Below are 21205 nucleotides of genomic sequence, written 5' to 3'. Positions count from 1 at the left end.
AAGTACTTTATGCTTCTATAATTGCAGCGCTGCAACTGTTTTGAGGATTTTTGTGGTGCATAATTACGTTGCTGCAATTCTATTCAACAAAGTTGTCTGTGAAAAACCTTGGGGATTTCATATGTAGAAAACCCCATTATAAGCCTTGTTCTTGACTGAATGCAAAAATATATGACTGACTCCCAACTTCTCAGCCTTTCTTCCTGTTGCCCTACCCAATCTTTATAAATATCACTGATATAAAACTGAATTAAAAGGTAACATGTGGATAGAACATTAATTCCTCTGAAAGGATAAAGCTGATGCAAAAATATTAGTAAGACTCAACTAGTCAAAGACTTGATGGAAGACAGTGTTAAAGGCTGTGATGGTTACAAATATTTCTCTTTCTGAGGAAATCCAATAGCCTACTGCACTCCGAGAATAAAAAATCCAAGAAGTTACTGCTGTAATAATTTGAGAGGTGGACATGATGAGTTTAGGAACATTTGCAACTTGACTTAAGAAATATTTAGGATGAGATCATTTATTTGGAACATGTGATCACAGAACTTCAAAAATTCAGCTTTACAGGAAATTAAATTCTTCAACTGTTCACGAAGCACATTATGCAATACTGAAAACAGATTTAAATGTCATTAGACCTACTAACTCTTGTGTCAAATTGGATTGAATGGCAATGCTATATATTCCATGTATCTGTCTGAAAGACTAACACAATTTTTTTCTTCTCTATAAGCACAATAGGATTTTTCAGAAAAATGAAACAACTCTAAGAGCTACACTACTTTGTAGTTATATTTCCTCCTTTAATACTATGTCTCTACCACTTTTACCAACACTTCCTATTTTTTAGAGAAAACAATGTTCTCCTTTTATTGCTAAAAGCAGTGTGATGTTTCAAAAACAGCACTTTTATCCTCACCAGTGACCACTGATGGCCGCAAGAGACCATACTGTATATATTTCAAAACTCGTTAAACCTAAAAAGCTCATTTTGGTTTTCATAATCTTTTTTTCACTTCCAACAACTGAAGATGCTTGATGCTGCAATAGAAACTTTAAATATTTCTAATTATTGTACAATAATCCAAGATAAAGAACTACAATCAGAACTGCATTCCCTCCTCAGTTCCTAAAATCTACACACTTATTTTAATAAAATAAAATAGCATACAATATGAATATTCAGAAATATAAGTTATTGTCTCAAACCAGAAAATTAAAAAAAGGTGTTTCTATTGCTGGAAGCCCTTGATGCATTTAATTCTATTTATGTCCACTTTTAATATCTGTACCACTATGGAGGTTTGAAATCCTACGTGCTCAACAAGGCTCCTGTAAGAAAGTGGTACCCTGAGGTGATTACACCAAGTCCCTTCCCTTTGAAATACTTCAGCATTTTCTGGGGGTTACAGTTTTATGCTGCAAGACAGGATACATACACAGAGCATATGTTTTTTTATTAGATGTTACATCAGGAAATAAAGTCTAACAAAAATCTGGCAACAGGGTGTATATGTGAAGTCTTTCAGAGTGTTACTATGTCCATATCTACATCTTCCTGAGGCTTTTTTTCGGAAGTGGGTAGTATTTACGAGATGGGAAAACAGGAGAATCACAAGAGCACATACATTTTTATACTGATATTACTTACTTTTCTATTAATACAATAACCTAAAAAGTATTAAGCATGTAGCATGTTTCACATAACAGACAATGTGATTTAACCTTTCTTCTTTGTCTTGAGTTGCTTTGGGTTTGAAAGTGACTTCATTCCAAACAGCAAAGTCTACCTGGTTATTTCTTATGACACAAAATAATTCAATAGGTACAAAAATGAAGCATGTACTCAAGCATGGTTCCACCTATGTGGAAAAAAATAGTGAACATTATGCTTTTTAAATTTCCTGTTGTATTTTCCAGCAGCATCTGTTTCACCTATGAAACAAGATGGACTTGAAAGAATAAATGAAAGATTTTCTGCACTTTACAAATGTGAGATGAGCACATAACAGGTGTTTTGTTTGCTATAGAAGTGTTTTGTAGAAGATGGCTTTTCCTAGCTTATTCTTTTTTCTCCTTTAAGACTACAAATTTAGTATTATAAAGCTAAACAAATTCATGCATTTGGACTGGTGAAAGGAACAAAAGGTGCTACGAGAATTCAACAATACTCAAGTAAAACTCAGTATGAACTGTAAATACTCAATATCTTCTGTTTATGTCAAATGTTTTAGTGTTGAATTTGTGACTTCTCAAAGTGCAAAAGAAGATTTAATATTGTTGATGCATTTGCACCAAAAAAGGATGAATCCGATTTTAAAGATTTAAAGTTTTCCCAATACACACTTCTGTCACAAAGACCCTTCTGCAGCTTTGAAAATGCGTGTGTATATCTGAGGGGGAAAAAACCAAACTATTGCTAATTTCTCACAATAAAAACTGGCCAGAAGGAACAAGTCCAATCTGCAGAGGTAACCTGCCAAATAGAGATTGAGACAGTCACTGAAGATGTGAAAATGTACTGAATCTGAAGTTTACACTTCCGATTTAAATCAATATACAAATAAATTTGGCATGCATTTCTGATAGTATGGTAATTACTCCAGTGCAATAAGCAACAAAATGACACGACAGCAGCTATTCTGTAAGAAAGGATGAGGTCCAAAACAGAGATAAAAAGGAGCAAACATCTGAAACAAGAGGTGGTGGAAGGGAGTTGATAATGAAGGTGCCAGAGGAAACAGGGTAGAGATAACAGAGGCACAAGCTTGAGAAGGAATTAGGGAGGGCAGAATAGAAGCACCTGCTGCTTATCATTCCCTCAAAAGCCTTATTAATTCTTTGGTTGCTTAAAGATGTGGGGGAGGTTTCTACACTCCCAAACATCGAGGAGACTCTGATGATCCAAAGACAACTGGCACCTTTCATGAAGTAGAGAAAAGGAGGGACCTTGATAGATGATAAATTCAGAAGCATCCCTCACCCTTCTCTCTTCTTGCTCTCTTCTGCTGTTAGACCACACCTAGGCTGTTTCCAGCACCTGAGAAAGGCTCTGCAGGGTACTAGAAGTCCAAGAGCTGCCTGCAGCTTCACTGGAAGCCACATTTTTCATCACCCAACTTAGAATCCACATCATCACTTCTGGCCTTGCACAGGACCATCCCCAAGAGTCACACCATGTGCTTGAGAGCTTTGTCCAAATGCTTCCTCAATGCTGTCAGGCTGCTGCTGTTACTTCTCTGGGGAGTCTGTTTCAGTGCCTGGCCATACTCTCTGCTTTTTTCTTGATATCCAACAAAAACCTCTCCCAACTCAGACTCATGCTGTTTCCTTGATTCCTGGTCACAAGAGTAAAGAGGCCAGCACCTGCTCCTCCTCTTCCCCTCACAAGGAAGTTGCACACTGCAATGAGATCTCCCCTCAGTCTCCTGTTCCCCAGGCTATATAGACCAAGTGACCTCAGCCACTCCTCAAATGGCTTCCCCTCAAGGCCCTTCATCAACCTCATGGACCTCCTCTGGACACTCCCTAATAGTTTCTTACCTTTCTTATATTGCATCACCCAGAACTGCACACAATATTCAAGGTGAGGCCGCCCCAGTGTAGAGCAGAGCAGGACAATCCCCTTCCTTGCCCGGCTGGTGATGCTGGGCCCGATGCTCCAAAGGACAGGGTTGGCCTTCCTGGCTGTCAGGGCACTGCTGGCTCATGTTCAACTTGCCGTCAGCCGGGACCCCAAGGTCCCTTTCCATGGAGCTGTTCTTCAATTTCTCATTTCCCAATCTATACACACAAGGAGGGCACCCCTGTCCCAAGTGCAGAATTGGGCACTTAACATTGTTAAACTTCATACAGTTGGCAGCTGCCCATCTCTCTAATTTGTTGAGGTCTCTCTGCCCTCAAGGGAGTTGACAGATCCTCCCAGTTTAATGTCACTGGCTTTCAGTTGAGGGTTTGAGCAGAAATGCCCCAGAACTGGAAGCATGTTGTACTAGACAGTGGAAAACAGACTGTTCTTCAGCAGAGCTTTGCTCCCCACATTGCTCCTGACCTAAAAGCAAAACATGCAGACAGACCCTTACTGCAAGGCACCATACTCCTCCAAATAAACTTTCCACCACTAGGTACAACCATAACACAGCTTCTCCTTGTTAAAGACACACCCACATAAACTTTCTGTCCCATGTACTTTCTTTACGTCTGTCAAATTTCTGTACAACCCTTCCTATCCCTGAATATCCATTTACCATTCTTTTCTGGCCTATGCAAAAACAGCATTGGAGGAACAAAACCAGAGGAACACATTTACAGAGTATGTTCAAGTTCAGATTCAGTCATCTACAGCCTCAGTAAAAAAAAAACAACACACTTTAAGTCAAACACCCATGTGAAAAAATATTCCTAGAAAATTTTAGCACAAGAACTACTTAAAAAATGCTGTTATTTTAAAATACTTAAATATATGAAGGCAAGAAAACACAGTGGTAAGAAACACTACTGTAAGAAATGCCTATGACATACAAATATTTAAAAAATCCAAAGCAATTAACATGCATTAAATTGCATTAAAACACACCGTGCTTTATTAACTATATTTATTAACACTATAACTATATTTATTAACACTCTTGATATCCATTTTCACACACTGGAAAAGTGTCTTATTCTTGTTTTGGTTTATTTTGTCTCCCTTATATATCCAGGTTTTTCATCCTTTCTTCCATTCTTTTTTTTTTTGTTGTTCCACTAGTCAAGATTCTTGCATCCTAGTCTTAAATATTGGTAAGTCCTTACTGAGGTAACTACTGAGTAGTTACCCACTTACAAACACTCATCCCTCTTCATTTGGTTCTCCCAGCCAGCATTCTTCTGAAAGCCCATTTCCCCAGCTTTCTCTTCCCTTCATGGCTTAAAAAAACCCATAGAAGGCACCTTCCCCTATTTCTGAGTATAGCCTGACCTTCTGAAAACACAGAGAATAGGAAAAAAGCCTCACTATATGTAAGTATTTTTCATACATCCTCAAACAGTCAAAACTTATCATGGATTGGTATTTTTAAAAGTATATCCAGAAAGTGTATTCAGGATTGTCTTTCTTTTGGCTCTGAAAGTTTTAAAGACATGGCTCCCAGATCAAAAGGAAGGGGGAAAAAATCCTATGCAGATTGGATGGAAAACATGTTTTTGGTGATGAAAAATGAACTCCATGGAGTACTAAATTAATCCACTGCACCACCTAGGAGAATATTATATCTTCGGTAAGCTTTACAAGTTTCAACTTTTCCCTTCCCAACTGTAAAAACATCCTCTGCCAGTGACAGAGTGATAGGATTGCTTTCCTAACTAATCATGAGGGATACTTATAGATTCATAATACAAAACAGGTGCAAGAAATATGCACAGAATGGAACACTTAAAAATTCAGACTTCACAACAGTTCAGTTGTTGTTCTGGGAGGTCTAAATCAAATTACTCAGCCAGTGCCTAGAATAGTTCAACTCTCTTCAGGAAGACTCCAGTAATGAAAAGTAAAACACTGTGCTGACAGTTGTTTCTCGCATGCCCATCATTTAAAGACAAAATAATGTACCCACTGTAGCTATAAAGATGATTTCTCTTTGTTACCATTTAATCAAAGCTTTTTTATACAACTGCATTCATAGGTAGTGTTTTCAGTCACTGCACAATTATCCACAAACACAGCTAGAGATGCCAGGTTGTATGGATGGCTGTAACTGAACACCAGGCAGGCTACCTCAAATGGCCACACACACAGAGGCACCCAAAACCTCTGCCAGCAGGGTTTCAGGACCTTTTATTCAGAAAGGAATGGAACTAGGTACACTAGAACAGGAAGGCAAAAACATTTGCAAAGCAAGTGTTTACCATAACCAGAGTAACAAGTGTCAAAATCTAGGGTATGAGCGAGAGGGAAGCAGCGCATCCATCAAGGCATCTCTCTCTCTGTACAGAAGAGGCAACTGGTACGCTCTCCCTGGCACAACCCAGAGTAATCATTATTACAGTTACCTCTCAATTAAAACAGCAGTTGTTTTCACTGACTGATAAATGTTCATTCTGTACTAAACCGTGTTTTTTTTTTTTAACTAGAAAGATATGATCCCCACAAGATTTACAACAACAGCATCTTTGCATATCCTTAACTGCTGTAGAAAGGAACTCAATAATGATGCAGAAACTGAAAAGACCTAATAGAGTTGTAAGAGCTGTGTACATCTATGTCCTTTTCAAAAGTGATGACATGTCTTAAATCAGAGACAATATTTGGGAGCATTACGAATTACAGTTAAAGCAACTTCAAGCCAATGTACAACTAGCAGGGCTGCCCAGTCAATCAGTCGGATTATGTGTCTTTTTCTCAGTTTGTGTTTTTTAATTAAAAGAACAGCTGAAAGAAAACCACTGGCAAAATCTCATCAATGACTCTCTTTCAGAGACTGCCTCCTCCCATTCCTGGAACTCAGATGCATTTCTGTTGCATTCATAGATACAAATCTCATTCTCAAAAGCTTACTGCCTCCTTATATCAGTGTACCCTTATGTAACAGTCAGTACAAATTTACAACATAAAGAAATGAGACAACTATTCTGTTATTGCCAGCTCCATATAAGTGAATGTTTCCAAGTTGACATCAGTATTTCTTCTGTTTGTACTAATCTTAAAAGTAAGGCTTATCTTCAACAATAAAAACTGAGGTTAGAAAAGAAACAGCTGAAAGGAAGTTGCATTGGAAAACATTTAATTTTAACAGGTTTATTTCTTTGATCAGTAGATAATGTAAGGTTTGTTTACTATATTGAGTTTTTATAAGCCAACATTGAATTGCTACACTTCAGACTTTACTGCCAAGACAAATAAAATATAATTCACCATAGACAATGTTTCTAGGCTACTGAATAAAGCCAAGTAAACGATATACTAATTCCCCATTAATTCTCTCAGAATCTAGAGATCCTCTGTTCTTCAAAACAAAACAAGAAAAAAATATGGTCACTGACAACACTGCTGCTAATTCACATTAAGGATATTTAGGTGAAACTAATAAATAGTACACCTCTGTTTTACCCAGCAACAAGGACCAACATGCAAGAATGACCTTCAAAATATATTTGACTTGTCACCTCATATTCTCACACCCTAGTCACTGAAGTCCATGGGGTTTTATTATCTATTCAGTCCAATAAAAGGAAGGTCCAGTGACTGTTTGTGAGTTCTCCTTCATGCATCATTCTTCCCTGCTTTATTTTCAAATTATTTAAACTGCATTTAGTCCTCTGAGTAAGTATTCAAGTATTAAACTCATAAAACACAAGAGTGATCATAATCTGAAATACCTAAAGCTTGACCTTCCTTTGGAGCCATTTCAACCAAAATCCTCCTCCTCTCAAAGAAAGGAAAGAGGCATCTGCCTTCATTAGACAGAATACTTTCATTGCTTTCATCAACAACAACCTATCTTAATACAACTCTGCCAGATAATTAAACAACCTAACATACTGATGTTTTCATCATGAATTGCTGCTTTTCATTAGTACAACCATGTACTGAATTTTTATCTTCCAAAAAGTCACATCCATACATCTCTGGCTCAAAAGTGCTGGAAGCTAAGACAGCACATGCAGATGTTTCTCCAGCTGCTTTGTCTGCCTTATTCTTTTTCCTAGGCTTGTGTTATCAGTCCTTGCTGGAGGGAGCACCCTGACTCAGACAACTATCTTTACACAACCCAGTATGGCTGTTATAAGGTTGTGTTCTTGTCCTGATTTTCTTGCTGCTCCAATTAAAGCTCCAACCATCCTTTAAATCAATTATTTCATCTTTATTTCATCACTTTCTCCATTATGATTTAAAGAATCAGCATATCCAAAGAGGTGATACAGATAATTTAAAGTTCTACCATTGCACAAACTTTGAGGCATTCAATAAACTCCAGAAATAATAAAAAAAAGAAATAGTAGATAACTGTCATAGTATTCAAGGCCAGGCTAGATGGGTCTCTGAGCAACCTGGTGTAGGAGGTGGTGTCCCTGCTCAGGGCAGGGGGGTTGAAACCTGATCTTTAAGGTCTCTTCCAACCCAAACAATTCCATGATTCTATGATAAAACACCTGTAGAGAAAAACCAACCATGCAACCATGTTTTAATAATATTATTTCTTAATACAAGGGCTCTAGATTTTTTCATTTTGAAGAATTTTCAGAGAAATGGGTCTAATTCGATAAGATGCCGCTATTCCCTGAAAAGTAACTGACAACTTCTTCACCCAATGAAGTCGGTAGGAAGTTTAATTTTAAAAACAAAGAAGTTATGAAGCCCAGTATGTCCTATAAGTCTAATTTCAGTCACATGCAGCTGAGTCAATGTGACTCATTCTGTTCTTTAAATTTGAGATGGAAGTGTTGCTTGTTTAAAAAAACTAAACAAAAAAGGTTAAAAATCCCAAAACATTCTTTGCATGAAACTTTGCATTCACGTGCCTAACAGAACTGTTTGAGTTAGTGATCACAAAAAACAAACAAACAAGGAAAAATCAATTCCACACACAAACACACTTCTTTGAACCAGCTGGCTGCTCTAACACCACAGAATTTTGTGGATAAAAATTAAGTCTGCAGAAAGGTTGAATATTAAGCATAACAATTTGTGAAGAGCAAATGACTGCTGATTGCTGACACTCAAAACAACATTAAGTAAGTGAATTTCCATTTTTATCTTCATGAAGTTTTAACCATGCATCAAAGCATAACAAATTCTCCATTTCATCTGCCAGTTATATTTTGTATGTCTTTAAGAACAGATCCCCAGAGAGAAGGGATACAGTTTTTCTCCTGCAACACAAAACACTGGCATATGCTCAGGGAACAAATCTCAGGATAAATCAGTAGAAGTGACAAAGTAACAGGAATAAGTGGGAAGATGGCAGTGAGGAGAAGCTACCAGCTAGGCCTCAGATGAGAAGATGGGGGATAGAGAGAAATGTTCCTAGGGACCACAGCAAAGCAAGCAGAATTTCTGTGACTTCTGAGTTACAGCAGTGACCAAAACCAGTCACAACAGGAAGGATCTACCTGCAAAAACATGACAGACCAGCAGAGGATTTAAAAATAAAAATAATTATTCTATGTCATCGTTTGATTGCTTGTACAAAGTACCACCAAAAATGTAAATATTCAGCATGACCAAAGCAGATTCCAGACAGAAATTGTTCTGATATGTGCAGCCAGAAACTTCTATTGAAAGCTTTATCTTGGACTGTGCAACCCATCTCCTGGTGGAGGCAGAAAATGGAGCTACACAAAGTTATGTAGTTCCCTCCATATATAAAGCAGCAAGTGATGAGGGAGAAGACACTGAGTCCTCTTTCCTCCTAATCCATGCTCAAAAAATGCCGAAGAGAATGCAAAAAGATCTTCAAATAGAATGGCCAAATAAGAGAAGCAAACTTTTTTGTACTGGTTTGTATCCCAATCTCAAGCTAGATGCTGTCAGCATGTATAAAGTAAGGCAGCACCTCCAACATTTCAGGACAAGGCACAGACAAGTTAATGAAAACACCATGTCTCTTTTAATAACTTTCATTGACCTAATCCCCTGTGTTCTGAAAATATGTAACTGTAGGCTTGCCAAAGTGAATGTGAAGAGCAAACTGATAAAACAGAAGATAATGAGTGTCAACTGATGTGCAGATTCATTCATTTGAAAAACAAATAAACCTTACCAGTAATTACGTCTGCTCATGATTAATGGCAGCTGCACAATGGATTCCTCTTGATATGAACAGCATGTAAGGGTATATACACTCTCATTGGAGTACAGATTTTTCCAGTATACAAATGTGAAAAAGATTTCTGGAAACTAATGGGTGCAGAACTGTGACTGAACTATTACTATTCCACTGTACTAAAAACAACTGGATTCTCCATCTATGAACATCACACAGGCTTCAAAATCCAGCATCAATCATGTTAACTGACTGTCTCAAGATTAAAACAAAAGCTGAAGTCTAACATCTGCTTTCCTTGGCAAACCAATCTGAAAGTTTATGCATTTGGGAGGGTTTTTTAATCATCATAAATAATCCACAACCAGATGAATTAAAGCTGCTGCCTTGTTTTCTGGACAAATCTTTACAGGGTCCCTGTAAGTCTTCTTCACTTCAAAGCACTCAAAGGAAGAGTTTAAAGAATTAGAGGCATTAAAAGGTCTTTGTGAACATGCAGTCTGTGCTCTTGCTGGGATCATGGAGGCAAGATACAATAGCTGACATGTCTGGGGTAATGCAATGGAGGGATACAGGTTCTTTAGGAAGGACAGAAGATGAGAAGGTGAGTGTTGACCTCTCTGCAGCAGAACAACTGGAATGCAAAGAACTTTGCCTGGGGATGGATGATGAGCCAGCTGGGAGCTTACAGCTAAAGACTGAAGTGTGGGTGACACTGCAGGGGGTGTCTCCTACAAGTTGCCAAACCAGGCAGAACAAGTGGACAAGGGGTTCTGCAAACAGCTGGAAATGGCCTTGTGTCACCTGGCCCTGCTCCTCATGAGGGGCTTCAACCACCCTGGCAGCTGCTGGGTGACACTCACTGCACCATGTAGGCAACTCAGAGGCCTCCAAGAGAGCACTGATGACAACTCCCCAATAAAAGCAGCAGAGGAAACAAGGAGAAGAGCTTTGCTGGAACTCAATCACAACCAAGGAACATCCAAGGATGGAGGATGTGAATGTAAAAGACAGCTTTGCCTAGTTCATTCTGAATTTCTCAATTTTTTTTGAAAGATTAAATATATACTGCAGAAATTCCAATACTAAAGAAGCAGAAGGTCAAAAGAACATTTGATCCTCTGATAAGAAAACTTTCCAAATATCTGTAAGTTCCTTGGCAACTGCCAAAAGTCAGAAAGATTCACAAACATAAAGGCCTCCCTAGTCAAATTTTGATACTCTTCCAGAAGTCCCCACATAAAGCTATGAATGAGCTTTTCCTTTCAGCTGATCATCTAAAAAGCCTAAATCTTAAAACAGAAAAAGCCAGAAATGTTTCATTATTCAAGAAAGCTAGTACAAAATTGCTGCAGTTTCTTGTGAATTGGAAACTTGATTTCTTTCCCCCAGTCCATGCCAATTTGGATTATAGAGCAAAGCAGAAACTGTAGTCATAAAGGAAACATTAAGCACAGAAAAGATTTTTCGGTTGCCTTATTCAAGTCAGTGCATTTGATTATGATACAGAGATGCTTCTCAAAGAACATCATCAGCTCCCCAAGTGTGACAGAACAGCAGCACCCCTCTTAGATAATTCTTGAAAGGAATTATTCTGTAAAATCTGTAAAGCATAACATTATTTTATCCTCATGGACATTCATATTCCTATGCAAATTGAGCCACAGTTAAAACACTATGGTGAAAAATACTTGTTTTCACATAATGCAGAGGTCTGAGGTTAAACACAACACATCTACATTCACTGTCAAAAAAACACTTCTTGGCAATCTCAGTATTTTGAAAACCAAGCCATGTCTGGACAAGCACCACATACTGAACTTTTTTTGAATGATCTTTCTATAAATTAACATTTGGCTTGCAACAGATGAAGTGATTACATAACTCTGAAACATAACTGAAATACACCTTCACCATTTACATCTGGCACTGCCACCTAATTCTGAATAATTCCAGCCTTCCTTTTCAGAACTTGACAGTAATAAACACTGAAATAAAAAACTCATGTTTTTCTCATGTGACTGGAAAAATAAAATTATTGAATTCCATTTTCATAAGATATTGGCCTTGCATTGCTGGAAAAATGTGTACTTTATTGAGTTTTGTACAGACTCACTCTTTTAGCATTTTTTTGCTTTGGTTTTATATCAAGGAGGATGATAAACCCTCCACAGTGTCATGGAAAAGCAGTGGAAACAATTTTGAACACTGCCAGATCACCACCTCTTCAAGTAAGCCTTCTGAGAAACAGTGCTTTAACCAATAGTCCCCATAAAGTAATTTTGCATATTTCAGTAAGCCTTACCAGCAGATTTGCAAGTCCCAATTAACACTGATAAAAAGAAAACTGAAACCAGGCATCCGGTAACTCCTAAAAAGTCAAAAAACTTTCCTCTTTGTACTGCTTACTGGAGGTGCAAGCTAACTACAGGTTGAACTACCTGGCATTGGTAATTTGGAGCTACAACAAACACCACTGCCTTGCCTCCATTTTTTTCACATCTTTTTCCACCCTAAAGTATTTCTTTTGAATTAGTTATTTTAAACTAGCACCAGATAGTTGCTATATATGTTGGACATACACTAAATTAAATTAAGCATTAAATAAAGATTTTGAGCATCCTTGATTCATAAGCAATAACAGCAAAGCCCAAGACAAATGTGAGACACCAAACCACTGAACTGTTACAGTACAACTGACATTTTTTGGAAGAATATAATTCTCTGACAGCGCTGTGCAGTACAAACTGCAGTAATAGCTCCTAGGAGCTGCTCAAAACTGATGAAAAATCAGGTTAAAGCTCTGGGAATATCTCCCATGTCACAGGTATGGAAAGCTCCCTAATACCTATGCATAAGATCATGTTAGCAAAACTGAATTAAAAATTAGGTCATCCTTTGGCCTCTTTCATATCCACCCTCCAGCAGTATTATTACTATTAATTATCATTTTTTTCCAGGTAACTGAAAAGAAGGCAATTAACTCTATACACTACTGCCAGTCCACACCCTCATGAGTAGAGTTATAATAATTTTGGATTGAGAAGGCATTGCATTCTCCCTGTTGGAACAACCCTCTCTTCCTAACACTTCAGGAGCTGTGACACACCAGCGCTGCACAGCTAATTTGAGGACGGCAATCTCCCCCTTCCCACACAGACACAGTAGCTCACAGGTCCAATCAATTGCATGTTATCAGGTGTATCAACTGCTTTTCAGAGCAGGAGCCCATGTAAAACCCTTTACTGTGACCAACCATCATCCAAATCCAGATTCCACTGCCCAAAAACCTTTACAGGTAAAGGTGACATTAATAGCCCAAGAGGGACTTCACTCATTTCCTAGATTTCCTGAAGGTCTTGATTTTAAGGGGAAAAAATATGCTGCAAAACATACCTTTAAAAACCAAATCAAAACAATTATACACGCCCCAGCACACAGCTTACGGTGGGAACGTGTACGTAGAAAGCTTGCCAACTAAGACAGACCAACAGAGCTGATCGCATACAATATGGCTTTGTTGGAGCGCTGCTTGTGAAAAACAGGCAATAAAAATCAGTAACTTATTACCATGATAGCTTAAAAATGAAACACAGTGAACTGACTGCCATAAACCAGGGGAATGATATACGGAGAATGAAGAAATTTCTGGTAAGTGAGCTGTTCTCCAGAATGTTTTCAGAAGACAACAGTATAAAGCTTAACACAACTTGTACAGCACACTGACAGGAAGCTGCTGGTGTAGCAGGAAAAGCAAATGAATAAATGAATAATTATGTGGGTAAGCAGTAAGTCTGAATATATATACAATGCTATTGGTGCATGGAGTTCAGCTTTGCCTTGGATTTGCTCGATCATCTTGGGCAAGTCACACAGATCTCTCTGTAAATACATTCAGATAGGGATATTTGCTCTTAAAGCACTTTAATCTCTGGAGATGAAACATTATATGAAATGTAAATGTTACTACTTACAATTTACTGCCTTCAAATGACAGCTGAAATGTGCATTCCACATTTATCATCTGACAGAATTAACTCAAAAGCAGTCTTCATGTATGTTTTGACAACGTGTGAATGTTAAGCACAACTTAATATGTTATCTGGCTGTCAAGTATGACCAAAAATTTTTTTAAAAATCCCTACAGAAAAAAAAATATAAAAAACCCCTCACAAAACAGAAACAAATCACTGCAAAACAAGCCTGCCAAACTTACTTGCAGCAGGGTTCCATGAACACTGTTCTGTCTCATGCCATGAGTGGCAGAGTCTGGGAGCCCCCTCAGCAGGGCTAGCACCATGTGTGGAACTTCATTGGCCATAACAAACGGAACAAGGGCCCGGCCTGACATTTCCCGGCAGCGGTACATGGGGGAGTGCCCACACCTGGAAAAAGGAGAGATACCTGTTATTTGTCATCCAGCAATCCACTGGGCTGCCTAAAACAGAACAAAGGATAACGCAGTGAAAACTAAAACGTATTTCTCACAAATCCAATATACAGTCTTCTCAGTAGTAAAAGGTAAATCATACTAGAGCTATTCCAGAGGATTTGTTTTCATTCACAAGTTCTGGTGTTTACAGAAAGGAAGAAATAAAATAGAAATAATGCAATTATGCCATTAAACAGGTAAGTAATATAGTCCTGTAGCATTTTTCTGGATGTCTACGTTACTTACTAATCACATTCAAATGTATTATGAGTTTGACTTAAACTGTTAGCTCCATGTTGTTCATCAGATGTTTCCATGAGAACACAACATGGTGTCTACTGAATTTTGGGCCAAACATTTTTTGGCTGCTTTTAGAATATAATTAAAGACAGGAAATAAAAGACACATTGGAAAAATAATTTTCCGTTATTTATAATTAGTATCTAGAAGAAAAATACTTTTTATTTAGAATTAACTGCTAAGATGCGAGACTATATAAAGCAAATGCGAAAACGAACCTTATCTTTTAGTTCTATTAAGGTTTTGACAACTGGCTGTAGATTTATGAAAATACATAGAGAATGAGCTAATATTAAGACATTGACAAGTCATATACTACTTCAGTAGTGTGCATACTGAATTGACATGAGTAAGAGTCCTCTAATCAGCTAAGTAGATTAGACTAAGTCTTTTGAAGCCAGCAATTCTTGCATGTGTCAATTTTGGTGATGCAGGTACAATTCAGCCACCCAGAAAACTGAGAAAACTACTACATGGTTTAGACATAAAAGGCCAGATGTCTTAGGTGATGGAAAATGCAGGACAGCTGAAGTTATGCTCTGATGCCTCCCAGATGATTGTGGTGAGTCGAGAGATGGCCTTCCCTACTCCAATACTCTCATCCTTTCCTGAATTGCTTCCTATGTATTTTCAGCTTATGCAATCTACACAATGTAGATGAGATTATCCCCTGCCAAAATTATTTTGACCCCTGCTGAAAAAAAACCAACAAAAAAATCTGCAATGTCATGCCTACATATTTAAAAAATTAAAGCAATTAAAAGGTATTCTAAATTTTCAAGTATCTGTAGAAAAATTTAAATCAAAATTTATGATTTTTAGAATTCTACTCAAAGTAGTGGTTTACTTTAGTTTGCATGAAAGAAATACAGAGAACAGATTCCATCTTGAACCAGCAACCAAATTAATAGGGTTTTGAACACTAAGAAACTAAACAGTCTTAACTGAAATATATATATTATGCCATGGCATGCCTGAAAGACACAGATCTCCTTCAGAGGGACTAGAGAGAGGAACTACCCCTGAAACAACAGGTTTTGAGGCAATTTGCACCCTTACAAATAATACTCTATGTTCTATTATGATTTTTAGAAAGACCATCTTTACATTTCCTTTTCACAGACTGGACGTCCTTCACAACAGAATACTAAAGCAGAACAGTCACAATTAGAAGCTCTGCCATAGGGAAAAGCTTTAATCCTGTATTGACAAGGTGCAAGAAGAACTTCCTTTACTTTTTCAAAACAGAAACATTTTAATTTTACTTCACGGTAAACTGAAACCTAGGAAGTTATTGTCTGCAACCATTCTTCCAGCTCTGCTGAACCACGTTTTCTTGATTTTGTTTATGACCTTTCACAGATCCCAAGGAATCTGACATGTTCTCACAGGAGGAGTGGAAAATGGGTAAAATTCCAGGGTTTCCTCTAACTTGAGGAAAGTGAGGAAAGTACCCTGAAAGTACAAGGGTACTTTCCAACACTACATGCTTCAAGAGGTTGTTTTTTTTCCTCAAACACAATGCAATGAATTACTACATATTTTTAAATAACCTGTCTAACTTTGTCTTGTAAAAACATCAAAGACTTATAAAGACTTACAACCCCTACATATATGGAGATACAGTATTTTACATGCCAAATTTTGTTCGACTCTATTATTTTATCAAATTTATTATAAAAATAGAAGTGACTGCTCTATATTTAGAGAGAAGAAAATAGTTTCACATTACAGGCAAAAAATTCTCCTAGCTGCCTGAAGTCCTCCTGCAGAGCAACCACACAGATGCCCATTCATGGAGAACTCCCCCAAGACACCACGTGCCTGAGGGAAATGTAATCCCACAGCTCCTACCTGCCCAAAGGGTAACCCAGCCACTAGCTTGCTACTGTCCTACACACCTGCTGTACATTCATGCACACTTCTCACACTCCACGCTGCCACGCAGGGTGCAGGGTGCTCACACAGACTCATACCTTAGTGGGAACCCTGAGAACAGCAGGTCTACCAAGTCTGTACAAAGGAACAAAAGCATCACAAAAGTTTAGGAGCAATAATGCATCTGCTTTATAGGAACATATATGGGAACACATGGAAGGTATTTCACATCAACAAATAGCTTCCCAAATCTGCGAGGGGTTAAGATTCCTACTGTTCCTTCTCATTTATTTAAAATATTTTTTTTTAAAATACAACACTCAAAGAAAATCAGTTGTTTCCAATCCCTAGCCCCCAGCAAGAGAGAGTACTGATAATACTTGAAAAATACTCCTTCTTTCACATGCATATGCCAGATGCCATGCCAAGTCACCAGCTAGTGACCTATCCCTGAACTTCTGCATACCCTGAAGGCACTTAGGTGTACATCCCTCATGTTTTGAAGGCACTTGGCTTCATTCTTGAATCATGCAAGAAGTTTGCCAGGAGAATGTCAAAACATACACTAGTTTTTCCATCCTCTAGCAGCACCCCAGAAGAACAGAGTTTTGATTTTACTGGATTCCCCTTACATTTAACCTCTCACATGCAAATAAAAGTAAACAGGATCAATTCTCAAAAAGGGACAGAAAGACTGAATGCAAATAAAAAAACTGAGGAATAGAAGAATAACATTCTAACCAAATACATCAATTTTTTGCTCATTGTTATACCAAGCCCCAAACCATACACTTTAACACTGAGTCTTCTACCAGTATTGTTAAAAATTTATTTTATCTTTAATTCAGCAACCATTATGGGAAGCAATCTCACAAACTGCATCAAGAAATATTACTGCACAATTTTAGCAATCACAGTAACTTAGTTTGTATCTGCAGCAAACCCCAGTTGTTTAAGAAAGAAGCATTCTAAGACTATGAAACTATTCAGGTTATTCCTCCTGCAGCAGTTTAGCATACTGCCATCCCTGAGATGAGTTTCATTTATGTGATGGCAGTTGCCTTGTCAGGACACTGGCAGAAAAGACCCTCCAAATGCTGCACTTCACCATCCAGACTCTGAGCTTCGCCTGGCAACAGCACAACGCAAATCTGCTGCGGGCTCATCGTCTCTGCAGGAAGTACAAGCAATGGAGTTTTGCATCCATTTGGACAGAGTGGATGTGTGTGCAAAGCTGTATTTAAAACTGTTCCCTCTCCTTTGATTTGAAAGGTGCTCGGGAGTGGCGTGGGGAAGTGTTTCAAATATATGACACTACCTTTACATGCAGGTCTGATATAAGGAGACTTGAAAATCTAGGAATTATATAAAATATTGTTGTATGTAACAACATTTATTATGCCAACCTAATTTTATTATGCTTCAAGGCAGCAACAAGAACTTGCAAAATCCTCATGTGATATGCTTCTATTCAATCCTGAGGGATTAACAACTATTAACAACTGTAGTATTTCACCTTGAACTCAGTACTGTTTATCTAGGTGCATAAGGAATTGGATGTAAACATGTTTACTTGAAGCAGTCCATGATCAAGAACAAAAAGTCAATAAATCTGAGAAGGTTTCGCTCCATGTAACCGTAGATTCAATTCAGTGGACTTCCACTGCTCCCTTCCAGCTTCAACACTTAGATCCTGAACCAGCCTCCCAACTGACATGATTTATGATCAACTCTCATAAGGCAGAAAGATTCTATACTCCTCTGCACACATCAAAGGACCTAATTTATTACTCTTGCTACAAACAACAGAACACTAGCTGTAAATAATAATATCTTAAGCTTCTTTAGGAAAAAAAGAAAAGAAAAAACAAACCTGCAGGTGTTTCCTGTGTGCTTGTTTTCCCTATCTTATTTTTCCCCCTCAACAGACTTCATATTACCCAAATTAACAACGCAAATAAGGATTGCCTTTTAGATAAAGGTCACAGAAACAAATGAGTAGAATTAACTTGAAAAATTACACCTGTTGCTGAAAATATGTTCATTATATTAAATAATTCCTACAGTTGTTACAAAGACTAACAAGGAGACAAATTAATGTATATTTCCAGGTTTTACTGGCTGTTGTCACATGATTTGTGCTTTACTAACAATGTCATTGCTTATTAATGAAACAGTGAATGTTCTGAAGAAGGGGTCTCTGAGCTTCTAAGGCAAACCAAGTATCCTACCACCATCACAAAGAGTTTGGGAGAAGAGTGCAGCATGAGGCAGGAAAGCCCTTGCAATTTAAATCAACCACCCCTGCCTGCAGGTTAAAGCATTTTAAGAGCCACCAGGCCTTTTAAAAGGTAAAGGTGATTGAAAAATATAGATAAACAAAAATCACACAAATGGTACTCTTTAAATACTCAAGTTAGTTGTGCCACAAGATCCTAACAAATGCACTCTAAGAAAATAATTGTGGTAAGTCTGTCTGATTCTGTATAGTCCAAGTTATGTCATCAGTTCCAAAGCCTGAATAAAAACGAAGAAATCAGAGCAGGGGAAAACATGGATGGTAGTCAGAGGCGTTCTCTTCAGAGAGAAAAGTATTTAGCAACAGCTTCAGCTCCTGTTACAATGAGTTTGGTTATTAAGATTCAAGAGCATTGTATGCATTCCTCATGATTATATACTAGTTCATTTTTTCCCCTTCAAATTATCGCCAAAAGGAATACCTTTAGCAACTTCAAATGCAGTGTGACAGGTTTCCAAGCTAAGTGAGGTCCTAAAATAGAATTAAAAATAACACTCATGCTTCTTGGACTTCTATACTGCAGATGAATCAGCAGGGCAGTACCTGTTTTTTACTGGGAGAGTAAGGTTTCCTGCAATACCAATGGTAATTTGCTACACATGTACCTATAGCTTCTTTTGTTCATTTATCGATTTCCTTTGTTTGTGTTTTTCTTTTAAGGAAATACAACCACTTTCCATTTTGCTTTTTCAATGTTTCTTAGCAATTAAAATATCCAAAGCATTTAATTAAAAAAACTTATTTATCTGTGGAAACCTGTATTGTAATTGGTCTGAAGATAGTTTTTGTTCTATAATATTAAGATAAAAAAACCACAGAAAAACCTGAGACTTGATATAGCTTCTCAATATTTACCTGAAGATTAGGAAAATACTACAGAACTCCTAACAGTTTGCTGGAGGTTTTAGATCTACAGTCAACACATAAATGTAGCTCAGAAAATGTTTAAACAAAACCATGGACAGAAACAAGCCAAATTTAATTTCATGTTACTTATGCAGTACTAAACCTCTAAATTCTTATCTATTTCCTTTAAAGTTAAGTTAATGGTTGCCCAAACTGCTAGTCTCTTTATACACTGTGTTAAGTATTTTATTCTTCCAACTTGGGCAATTAAGATAAAACCCCATGTTTTTGTAAGGGCAGTATTTTCCACACAAGCACTTAATGAAGCAGAGTAGCCATAAATACTGAAGAAAGTATGTAGGCAAAGTACACAGGCTTTTATTTGTGAAAGCTGTCCACAAGCCCTGCCAGGAGTTGTTTCTCCATATGTTTCCAAGGGCTTTCTAAGGAAAAATTACAGACATTTCTCTCTTCTTGTAACCAAGGTTCAGGTTTATGTAAACATGTGGCCAACTGATACCAAGCTGAATCAACATCAGAAACTTGAATTGTTGTGGTTTAGCAAGCCAAAACACCTAGGATCTCTAATATCTGAGTCTATGGAAACTATTACTAATACTGGGTATAAACTTCAGAGCAACAGAAATATGTTCTTGTCAAATGGAGATTTCCTATAGAACATGTTGACACAATTTAAATGGCATCTGTTCTTGAATTCCTATCAAGAAATCTCAAAGAATTTGTCTATGTAGGAAGCCTCTAGGTTTATTTATCATTGAAGTTACATAAGGGTAGAGCCTGCAACTGCTCTTAACTCAAGATCATGTAAAAGACAATTTCATTCACAACCATATTTCTACTTTGTTAATTTGTGAATAGTTACCATGATGTTTCAAAACTGCAGAATAACAGAAAAACACCACTTACTATCCAAACAATTGGGAAAAAAAGCAAAACAAAGACTACTTTCTGTCTTAGCAACTCTATCATTATTTTGAACTCTGCGAAAGGGAAGCTGAATGGAAAAATTAAGTCTCAGCACCTTGTGATGATTTTCAAAGCTTCAGATGATTGTAAGCAAAACTGCAATATGAGCAATTTAAAAAAAACTTCACCAGACTCATGAAAATATCTGAAGGATCTGGGCTGTCAAAGACACTTCCCTTTCAGCCATCCCACCAAAACTACATAGCCCATTGCTAAAAAGCCTTCTCAGTATTGACTCTTCCCAAACTCAGACTGTTCTTTTTAAAGACTATTGGCTTTTTAAAACATCATTTTACTTGGTTTTCCTTATCACCCTCTGGATAGTTAGTATTGTATTGTATTTTTGTATAATAATGTATTATAACTCTCTGTTTTCTTATTCCTCCCTGCAAATACTTTTCCAGAATAAGCTAAATCTTATTTTTTGGATACTTACCTTGACCAGCAAAGTACTTAGTGGTTAATTGCAAGTACATAAATGAATAATAAAATTACTTAACCAATCATATGTTGAGAGTTCAGCACCCTGTCATATTTTTTACTGGATCACGTTTCAAGTATACATCAAGTTCACTCTACATCAAATCTTAACCCAGGATCCCAGCCATTGGTCCTCTTCAGGAGTCTGCAACACTGGAAAAAGAGAGTTACTCTCAGTGTTCATGAATGCCTCTCTGCTAGATGTCACCCTTTATTTCCCATGAATCTGACAGC

General features: G+C 37.5%; 1 protein-coding gene across 1 annotated transcript in view; it reads right to left on the bottom strand.

Annotated features, from left to right (window-relative positions):
* The window catches only part of THADA (THADA armadillo repeat containing), a 153155-nt gene that overhangs the window by 73500 nt on the left and 58450 nt on the right, over positions 1-21205 (bottom strand). Inside the window, exon 30 of the mRNA XM_058836463.1 lies at positions 13966-14134. Coding sequence (XP_058692446.1) covers positions 13966-14134 — 169 coding nt within the window. The remainder of the gene's footprint in view (positions 1-13965; positions 14135-21205) is intronic.

Source organism: Poecile atricapillus, chromosome 3 (assembly GCF_030490865.1).
Source record: "Poecile atricapillus isolate bPoeAtr1 chromosome 3, bPoeAtr1.hap1, whole genome shotgun sequence".
NCBI classification, from domain to species: domain Eukaryota; kingdom Metazoa; phylum Chordata; class Aves; order Passeriformes; family Paridae; genus Poecile; species Poecile atricapillus.
Note: the sequence above shows the minus strand (reverse complement) of the source record. Positions and strands in the feature narration are given on the sequence as shown.